Source organism: Onychostoma macrolepis, chromosome 08 (assembly GCF_012432095.1).
Source record: "Onychostoma macrolepis isolate SWU-2019 chromosome 08, ASM1243209v1, whole genome shotgun sequence".
In the NCBI taxonomy this organism is placed as follows: domain Eukaryota; kingdom Metazoa; phylum Chordata; class Actinopteri; order Cypriniformes; family Cyprinidae; genus Onychostoma; species Onychostoma macrolepis.
The window spans coordinates 27288931-27299185 of NC_081162.1; the positions used below are offsets into that span (position 1 = coordinate 27288931).

Genomic DNA, 10255 nt, shown 5'->3' on the forward strand with positions numbered 1-10255 from the left:
ATGTCAAATGATACCATGCTACTATATTATGTTTCATGTGTTTGTTTATGAACTGAAACTATTTAAACATTTGTTTATTGAAATTAATGTTAACAAAAATATATAACGACTTAAAGTTACAGTTTCAGTAAATATTTCAGTTTGTTGCCAAAGGAATATTTTATAGTTTTAGTTTAGCTTGTTAAAGTACTTAAATTACTAAAACTAAAAATAACTAAACTAACCTAAAATGTAAATAAAATAAAAATAAAAATAAAAATGTAAATAAAATAAAAATAAAAATGTAAATAAATAATTAAATAATTACTCAACAGAAACATTTATGTTAATTGAAATAAATGTTACCTAAAATATAAAAATCTTTCAGAAAAAAAAATCTTTAAATTTTGGAGTAAATATTTCAGTTTGCTGCCAAATGAATATTTTATTTTTAGGTTGAAGTACTTAAATTACCTGAAATAAAAATAAAAACTTAATAGACTTTCCTTTTTTTTTTTAAGCATTTGGTAATTTAAATAAAATATTATAATATATAATAATAAAAACAAATTTGTTATACTTTCATTAAATATTTCAGTCAGTTGTGTTTTGTTTTATAGTTTAGTTTAAGTTGAAGTACTTATTACTTGAAATTAAATAAAAATGTAATGCAATCAAATAAAATAAATGTTCACAAAAAAAAATCTTTCAATTTTTGAGTGAATAGTTCAGTTTGCTGCCAAATTAATATTTTATTTTTTGGTTGAAGTACTTAAATTAACTGAAATAAAAATGAAAACTTAATAGACATTTAAAAAAGAAGCATTTGGTAATTTAAATAAAATAAATAACTAAAAACAACTTTGTTGTACTTTCATTAAATATTTCAGTCAGTTGTTTCATGTTTTATAGTTTAGTTTAAGTTGAAGTACTTGAAATGAAATAAAAATGGAATGCAAATAAAATAAAATTCATTAAATAAAATAAAAATTAAGTAAACATAACAAATAGACAATCATAAAAGGTCAATTAAAATGAAAACGGAAAATATAAAAATAAATGTAAAATACTGTCTATAATATCGTATGAATGATAGTAGAACAGCAGTGTTGTTGTTGTTGCTGCTGCTGCTGCTCTGAGTGAGTGAGTGTGCAGAAATAGACCCCCAGTATTTCTGGCTGGAGGGGGGAGTTCCTGCTGTCACATGCTCGTCTCGAGCGGAAGGGTACAGCTGACCCCCTCACACTCCCTTCACCCGCAAACTCACGCATTTCCCTGCTTCATACCGCACCGAGCTCCTGTGAGAGTGTGTTTACAGCATCTGCGCCGCAGGACAGGAGGCTCCCCAGAACACCGGCTCGTATCAGTGCGCGCGGCTCTACTTTCTCACGCGGAGGAGTCCTGCAGAGCTCCGAGAAGAAGTCCGAGACACAGAGATTCACGAGCATTCACGGAATAACCGCGTCTAACGGGACACACAACTCAGAGGAACGGAACACACACACAACTCTTCATCTGCGCCCCCCTCCTCCTCCTCATCTTCCTCCTCTCCTCTCCGCGAGAATGGCGCAGATTTTACCGATCCGCTTCCAGGAGCATCTGCAGGTAAAACCGCACGGACTCACGCAACGCTCGACGCCGTTAAACCGTAAACACGCAACGGTGTAACGGCGGCCTTGTGCGCGAGTTATGTGACATTAGAGAATATAGAGTTGCGTTACATGTTACATAGTTGCCTGGCATTTAAAAGAATGACGGTAAAGGGATTGTTACATAGTAACAACGTTCCATGACGTGTCAGAAATTGTTACATTGTTGCATGACATTTGGAATTTTTACAGTATGCTACTGTATCTTGGAATGTTTCTTTTTTGTGTTACACAGTTGCACTTGCCCAACATTTAAAATAATGCTGTTTTTTTATTTTTTATTAACATTGTTATTCAATATCAATATTTTAGGTTACAACTAGTCCACTTTGATGTAGTCCTGCAGTGTTTTTAAGCATCATTACATATAAAAATGGTTACAATATTAAGTATTTTTACATATAGTGTTATGTTAAGTATTGCTACATATAACAATATTCCATCTACAGTAATATTAGCTCTTAAAACGGCTTGAATGATCATTATACACAAATTAGAACTAGTTTTAGATGACCTACAGTTCTTGAAATTGCATTCCAACTGCCCAGCATGGTGGAAATTGACACATTGTGACATCTTTGTATGATAAATTGCACAGTAGTTGCATGGTATGCAAAAAAATACCTTACTGTAGTGAAAAAAGCATCTTTGCTGCAGAGAGACGATGAAACTTGAATGACTCTTCATAATGCATTGTGGAGGTACAGTATGTGCAGTAAAATACTGTATTATAGCTTTAATTTATGTAAACGAGGCCTCTAAATTACACATTTAAATTGGTTTTTGACATCTCACAGCTTCTGAATGTATGTTTAAGTGCTTTAAAGCTCTTTTGTAAGTTGTTGTTGGAACAAGTAGTTTTTTTTTGTTTTGTTTTGTCTTTTAAGGCTGAGGTATTGTTTCTTTTCTCTCTATACTGCATTAGTCAGATGAGCTTGTGTCTGTAATTGTGGGTTGGAAATGCACCGTCAGTAACTCCAGACATGCAGTATTCCTTCCTCACAGATAAAACATTCAGCACCATGCTGTCATGTGTGGCTTAAAAACACACTTCAGATAGCACCGTTTGCAGTCTTTAAAAGAATAGTTCACCCAAAAATGAATATTTGCTTAATGTCCTCACCCTCAGGTTATTCAAGTTTGTTTCTTCCTCAGATTTGGAGAAATGTAGCATTGCATCAGTGTCTCAGCAATGGATGCACTGCAGTGAATGGGTGCCGTCAGAATGAGAGTCCAAACAGCTGATAAAAACATCCACACCACTCCAGTCCGTCAGTTAACATCTTGAGAAGACAAAAGCTGCATGTTTGTAAGAAACACATCCATCATTAAGATGTTTTTAACTTCAAATCATTGCTTAAATACGAGTCCTCTTTCCATAATAACGCTTCCTCCAGTGAAAAAGTTGGCTGGTCCGAATCAGGAGAGAAATCTGCACAGATCAAGCACCAATTATAAACAAAAACAGCTCTAAACAAATACGTGGGTGGATCACCGAGGAAGCATTATTATGGATTATAGACTCATATTTTGGCCAGAAGCGAAAGTTTGAAGTTAAAAACACTTTAATAATGAATTAGTTTCTTACAAAGATGCAGCTTTTGGCTTCACAAGACGTTAATACGTTAAGAGTGGTGTGGATTATTGTGATGTTTTTATCAGCTGTTTGGACTCTGATTCTGACGGCACCCATTCACTGCAGAGCATGAGATTTCTTCTAATCTGATAAAGAAACAAACTCATCTATATCTTGCATGACCTGAGGGTGAGTACATTTTCAGTATATATTTTCATTTTTGGATGAACTATTCCTTTAGTTTTCTGCTTGAGTGAGATAAGATGACTCATCTTTCCAGCAAACCGGGACTCTTCTTCACTCTTTTCTTCTGCGTTAGAGTTGCTCTCCTGCATTGAAGTGTGTATTCTGTGGATCCATTGGAAACAATGGGACAGTGTTATTTTGGAGATGAGGGCCTCAGTGCCAAACGCTAATGAAGTTTCATTCTACACGCCTTTGAAAATATTCTCCGTGACAGACGTGTGAGCGTCTCTCAGACTGTCCCAGCCTCACCTTTCCACAGGCCGTGTTTTCTTTGTCGTTCACAGAACGCATCTGGAATTCACTCTGCAGCTGATTGAAACCAGATGCTGCTGTCTCATTTAGATGTACGGCTGCTTTACTGGGATTTGACATTATATTTGGTTGTAAAATGTGGAATTTCATTGCGTGTCTCTTGAGATACTGTCCCTCCATGTTCTCTTTTGATTCTCTCTCTCTCTCTCTCTCATGTTATTCCGGTGTCGGACGCTCAGTCTGTCCAGTTCGGTTAAAGAATGCCAAGAATCTGCAGCCGGCAGGACTTTGGGCCTCTAGCAGCTTGGCTTTATATCTTGAACGTGTGTTTGAGTTTGAGTTCATTCAGAGCTGGATTATATTGATACAGTTTGATCCTGAATGGTACTGTGTGTGTGTGTGTGTGTGTGTGTGTGTGTGTGCTTTTATAAATAGACACAGTTCATTCTGCTCATGTCTTATAAATATGTTGAACTGGAAAAGGAACAAACACACAGATATAACACCAGATTTTACATAAATGCTCTTTATTATTTAAATGACTACTTTCAAATGACATTTTTTGATATATTTTTATTATTTAAATGACTTTATTTATTTTTTTATTTTTATTATTTAAATGACTTGTTTTTGTTTTTATTTTTTATTAAGTTTATGTTTATTTTGATCATTTCAATGACTATTTTTTATTTATTTAAATTACTTTTTTAACATTTTTATTGTTTAAAATACTATATCTTCTTCTGCTCATGCTTATGGGGTTATTTTTTGCTGTGTCATTTTTCTCTGTCCTCTGATTGGCTGCTGATGTAAAGCTGTAACCCAATAGAGATTTGGCTAATGAAGTTATGAGCAGGAAGAAGAAACATGTTTATCGACAGCATAAACTGACACAGAGGACTAGTTTTATTACACACACTCAAAATTAAAACATAAATATCTTTAGTTGAGCTCATTGCTTGCATGATTGTGTATTAGTCTTTCCTGTCTTTAATATCAGTTGATTTTAGATTAAAAAAAATATTGTTTTTGTAACAGTGTCTGCTAATATTTAACCCTTCTAGCAATGACTGTTTCACACAAAACAGGGTTAGAGTTACTTCAAATAAAACAAACATAAGCAACTGCAATAAAAGTAACGAATCTTAAACTTATTTTATTTCAGCTTTTTGGCAAGGAGAAAAAATGACCCTTTTCATTGATCTACTAAAATATTTAAAATTAAAACTGAAATAAAAAATTCATAATAAGAGACATACTAAAAGACATAATTAAAAATTCAAAAAATTATAAACATGACAAAAGCCACAACAAAATGACTAAAACTTTAAAATTCATTTGAAAATTGTAAATATGAAAAATAAATGTTTATATTTATAAAATATTTATTTATAAAAAATATATTATCATCTCAATTATTTATTTATATACTAATTATAGGATTTAATAATGTTTTGAATTAACTTGAATAACATTTTTATATTTTCAGTTTTCATTTTAGTTTAAATTTTAGTAATTTCATTGTGCATTTGTCATTTTATGAATTTTTTACAAATGTTTATATTTCCTATAAATATGCAAAAATCTGTGCATGTCCCTAACAATATCCAGCGACTACTAAACTGTCCCCAGCAATAATTTTGATCAAACAATTAAATGTCCGTGTTGTCTGCCGTTATGTCCCCACCAATGCCCTTGAATATTTGTTTTATTTGGATAATATTTTTTTAATTTTTAATTATTCTGAAATGAGAATGCCAATATAATTAATAATAAATCATGTAATAATGATCTTTCATTTAAGCGCATTGCACTAGTAACAACAGTCATGGTTTTGATTTTTCCATGATTATCAAATGTTTAACTTTGAATTCATTTTGGACAAAAGTGTTTGCCAAATGCATGAATGTAAATGTCTTCCAGTAAGAGATGAGTAAGCAGAAGAGACCGAGACAGATGCAGAGCGAGTCTGCTTCATCTCATTCTGCTCTGAGACGGATCATCATCATCATCATCATCATCATCATCATAGACGAGCCCATCGGAAATGAGTTTACCTCCCCCTCCTCATTAGTGTGTGTGTGTGTGTGTGTGTGTGTGTGGCTGGACATCTGGAGCTTTCTGCCCCACTACATCCTGAGTGTCCTGCGGGACTTTAGCGAGGTTGTCTCATAGATGCAGTACTTCTCATACAGATCTAATGCTGCTGTATGTACAATAACATAAGCGTCTAACCCTTCACTCAAACCTGTCTGATTAAAGACACACCTAATTTAGTCTTTATAAATATTGGACCTTACAAGTTTAGCAAAACAAGTACACTGAGTGCTTTATTACTCTTAAAACTTCTCATTTATTTAAAAATGTTTCCTTTTTTTTTTTTTTTTTTTACATTTTTATTAGATTAATTTAATTCATTTAATTAATTAAATAAATTTTTTATTTTGAATGTTTTTATTTTAAATAGATTTTTATTTAATTAATGTTTAGTAAGTCTTATTTTAATTGTCTTTTTAATTTATTTGAATGTTTACATTTGCATTTAATTTTCAGCAAGTGGTTTTATTTGGATTATTTTTATTTTAAAATGATTCATTTTAATTGTATGATTTCATTCATTTTTAGTACATGTTTTATTTTGATGTTTTTTATTTTTTAAATTATACTGTATATACCTTTTTTATTTGATTAAAACTTCTCTTGTTTTAGCTTTAGGTTACAATCATTGTTGGTCATTGCTGTTGGTAATGTTGACCATGTGAGTGTGTTAGTATATATATTTTTCATATTTTATTACCATTTCATTTTCATTTTTAAGTATGAAACTGTAGACGGCGTGTAAATTGCAGGCTTCATTCAAATGAGCCCGTTACGTAATGTTTCTAAAGCGCCTGCTTTCCTCATCGTCTTTGCATTAAATCATCAGATTGTGTTTGAATTATATCAGAACCAGATGGACATTTACATTTTCAAGCTGACAATGGTGCTCTTCATTTGGAAATTTTGGCCTATAAAAAAACAAATGACTCATGTGTTGGTTGTTTAAAAATATGTATTCATTTGCAACAAAAAACATTGTTTTAAATTTTAAGCATGCATTTATTGTTAAAAAACAATCTCAGGATCAGTAAATCTGAAACAAAATAAGTAGTATATGAAAAACTTAAACATGAAAAATAGTAAGTTGAAGTACTAAAGCTAAATAGAGAAATATAAATGGTCCTTTATTTAAATTTTTTGCAAGTGTTTTATTCTGATTGTATTTATAAAATTATTTTAATTTAATGTTTTTAGTTTTTTTTATGATTTTACATTTTTGATGGTGTTTTTGAATGTTTTTACTTTAAAAAGATTATTTTTTACATTTTTATGATTTAATTTCTAACAAGTGTTTTATTTTTGATTGTATTTTTTATTATTTTAATTTAACGTTTTGAAGCTGACAGTAGTGCACTTTACTTGGTCTGTACGTAAATGACGTGTGTTGCTTGTTCAAAATGTGATGTAATTTGCAGCGAAACACATTGTTTTTGATTTTAAAGCATGCATTTCTTGTTCAATCTCAGGATTTTATCCAGACGGAGAGACCCGAGCCGTATCTAGAGACCAAACATCAGGTTTTGTGAAGATGTTCATTAGAGCACTAAACACAGACTCACTCCTCTATCTGTCCGTGTGTGTGTGTGTGTGTGTGTGTGTGTGTGTGTGTGTTTGAGGGAGTCGCTGAGACGAGGAAAGGGAGGAAAGAGTTGTGGCTCTGTTTCCTCTGACTCAGTGAGTGTGTAAGTGTGTGTGTGTGTGTGTGTGTGTTGGCCATAGGCTGCTCTACAGTATCTCCAGTCCTTGCGTAAGCATGTGTTCCCATCAGACGGACAGCAGGTTTGCGTTACGCCCGTGTTTCTCAGCAGTGAATCATTCAGAGAAACTCCTGCCCTGAAGAACGTGAGCTTTCCCCCGTCTGTGATCCAGACATGTTTAGTGTTTCATATACGGCTGCGCTGACAGTTTAGACCAGTGAGAGTTCACTATGAGGAAAATATCTTGTGCACAGCTGCTTAGAGCAGAAACTGTTGGCTAACATCAGAGATGTTTTATCGCTCGATGCTTTATTGCAGGAATTGCCAAACATTTTTTAGTTTTCTGAACCTCTTCGAGCTGAAATATTTACTTGAAGTACCCCTGAGTTTTCAAGTTAATATTTCAATTACAATGAAACATTTACATATTCACGGTTCTCTGATGTCACAGGTCACATGACACGCAGGTAAACTAATAAAATAAATAGTTTTATTTTGATTATTAATATTAAATAATTTTAGTTTTCACTTTTATGATACATTTTGTTTCATTTAGATTATAAATATTTATTATTTTTACATGCTTTATTAATTTTAGTTTAACATTTTGTGATTTAATAGATCTTTAGTGTTTAATTTTGTTTTATGATTTAACTTTTTTTTTTTTTAAATATTGTTGCATTTTTATGATTTAATTATTTTCATAGTTTTATATTTTCATTTGTGATTTATAAATTTTTGTAATTGTTTAATTTAGATTATTTTTGTTTTTAATTATTTATTCATTTTATTTGACATATTTGTTATTTTATTTATATTTTTAGTGTTACATTAATTTTACATTTCCATTTTAAATGTAATTTATTTTTTACAATTCATCAAAATGAAATGCTTACTAAAAATGAAATCATAAAATATTACAAAATTAAAAATACATTTTAAAATAGAAACACTTATTTTTAGTTTTACATTTTATTATTTATTGAATTTTCAGTAAGTGTTTTAATTTGATTGTTTATTTTTAATAATTTAAACATTAATTTTACACTATGATTTAATGTGTTTCGCTTATTTTTGAATATTTTTGAATTTATGAATCTTAATTTTACTTTTTTAATTTTTATATGTCGATTAATAATGATTTAAAAGTCATAAAATGATTATAAAAAATCACAGATTGCATTGGTTGTTGGATCAGCTGGTTAGGACAGATGGAGTTCTGTGGTGTGTTTCTGAGCGCTGTCCCTGCGTCTCTCTCCAGCTGCAGACGCTGGGAGTGAGTCCGGCCAGCATCAGCTTCAGCTGCCTGACCATGGAGTCGGACCGCTTCATCTGCATCCGCGAGAAGGTGGGCGAGCAGAACCAGGTGGTGATCGTGGACCTGAGCGACCCGAGCAACCCGATCCGCCGGCCGATCACGGCAGACAGCGCCATCATGAACCCGGCCAGCAAAGTCATCGCTCTGAAAGGTGCCCATGAAATCAGATCAAATCAGTCTGACATGCTTCATGTGTTGCTGTTCTCTGATATGCTTCTCAGAAATCTTAACTCTCGCTCTAACCACTAAACCGCTCTCGCTCTCACTCTGCTCTTGTTGAAGATGGTGAGTTTCTCCGTCGTTCTGGAATGATGCCTGTCAGTCGCTTGTGCTCTGATCATTGACGGCACACATACATATATGACCCGGGACCACAAAACCAGTCATGAGGGTCAGTTTTTTTGAAAATGAGATTTATGCATCATCTGAAAGCTGAATAAATAAGCTTTCTATTGATGTATGGTTCGTTGGACAATATTTGGCCGAGATACAATTATTTGAAAATCTGGAATCTGAGGGTGCAAAAAAATCTAAATATTGAGAAAATTGGCGTTTAAATGAAGTTCTTAGCAATGCATATTACTAATCAAAAATTACGTTTTGATATATTTACGGTAGGAAATTTATAAAATATCTTCATGGAACATGATCTTAATATCCTAATGATTTTTGGCATAAAAGAAAAATGGATAATTTTGAGCCATACAATGTATTGTTGTCTATTCCTACAAATATACCTGTGCTGCTTATGACTGCTTCTGTGCTCCAGGGACACATATATAACGTCTCATATGTGTGTAAACGTCTGTGTTCCGTTGACTGAAGGCCGATTGACTGTGATTCCTCACAGATGCATGAGCGCTGTGTGTATTTGTACTTTCGTAGCCTTATTTTGGTGACAAAAGTGCAAAACCTCCTTTTATGGAAATTTTTCAGTTAGGGTGTGGTAGTAGATTTTATTTGGATTTATTTTATTTATTATTTATTTAAATTTGTATGCTTTCATTTTAGAAAGATTTATTTCATGATTTAATCATTTTATTTTAATTTTACATTTTGTAACTTAATTTTCAGTATGTGTTTTATTTTAAATTATTTATTAATATATATATATATATATATATATATATATATATATTTACTTTGATTTTATTGTTTGTTTTATTTGATAATATTTTGCTTATTTATTAATTAATTATACATTTTATTAACTTTTTATTAATCAAAATGAGTAAAAACACTTACTAAAATTAATTAAATCATAAAATGAAAAATAATTTAACTATAAAAACATTTTTAAACTTTAAATGTAATGATTTATTTTTAATTAGTTATATATTAACCTTATTATTCATTTTATTTTCTACATTTTTGGTATATTTTTAGAAAGTGTTTTATTTTAAGTGTTTCTATTTTACAATTATTTATTCATTTTAAT

The 10255-nt window shown here is 31.6% G+C and overlaps 1 protein-coding gene and 1 long non-coding RNA gene across 5 annotated transcripts in view; one reads left to right on the forward strand and one right to left on the reverse strand.

Annotated features, from left to right (window-relative positions):
• The first annotated feature begins 1019 nt into the window (after window positions 1–1019).
• Window positions 1020–10255, forward strand: part of cltcl1 (clathrin, heavy chain-like 1) — a 48490-nt gene continuing 39254 nt past the window's right edge. For 2 of the 4 annotated variants that reach the window (XM_058784608.1, XM_058784609.1), the window contains exon 1: window positions 8656–8968. In XM_058784608.1, the coding sequence (XP_058640591.1) occupies window positions 8656–8968 (313 nt within the window). Of the gene's footprint in view, window positions 1585–8655; window positions 8969–10255 lie in introns of those variants that run through there. The other 2 variants (XM_058784610.1, XM_058784611.1) reach the window with 2 other exon arrangements.
• Window positions 8822–10255, reverse strand: part of LOC131545613 (uncharacterized) — a 5419-nt gene continuing 3985 nt past the window's right edge. The window contains exon 3 of the long non-coding RNA XR_009272465.1: window positions 8822–8961. This is a non-coding gene — a long non-coding RNA (uncharacterized LOC131545613). The remainder of the gene's footprint in view (window positions 8962–10255) is intronic.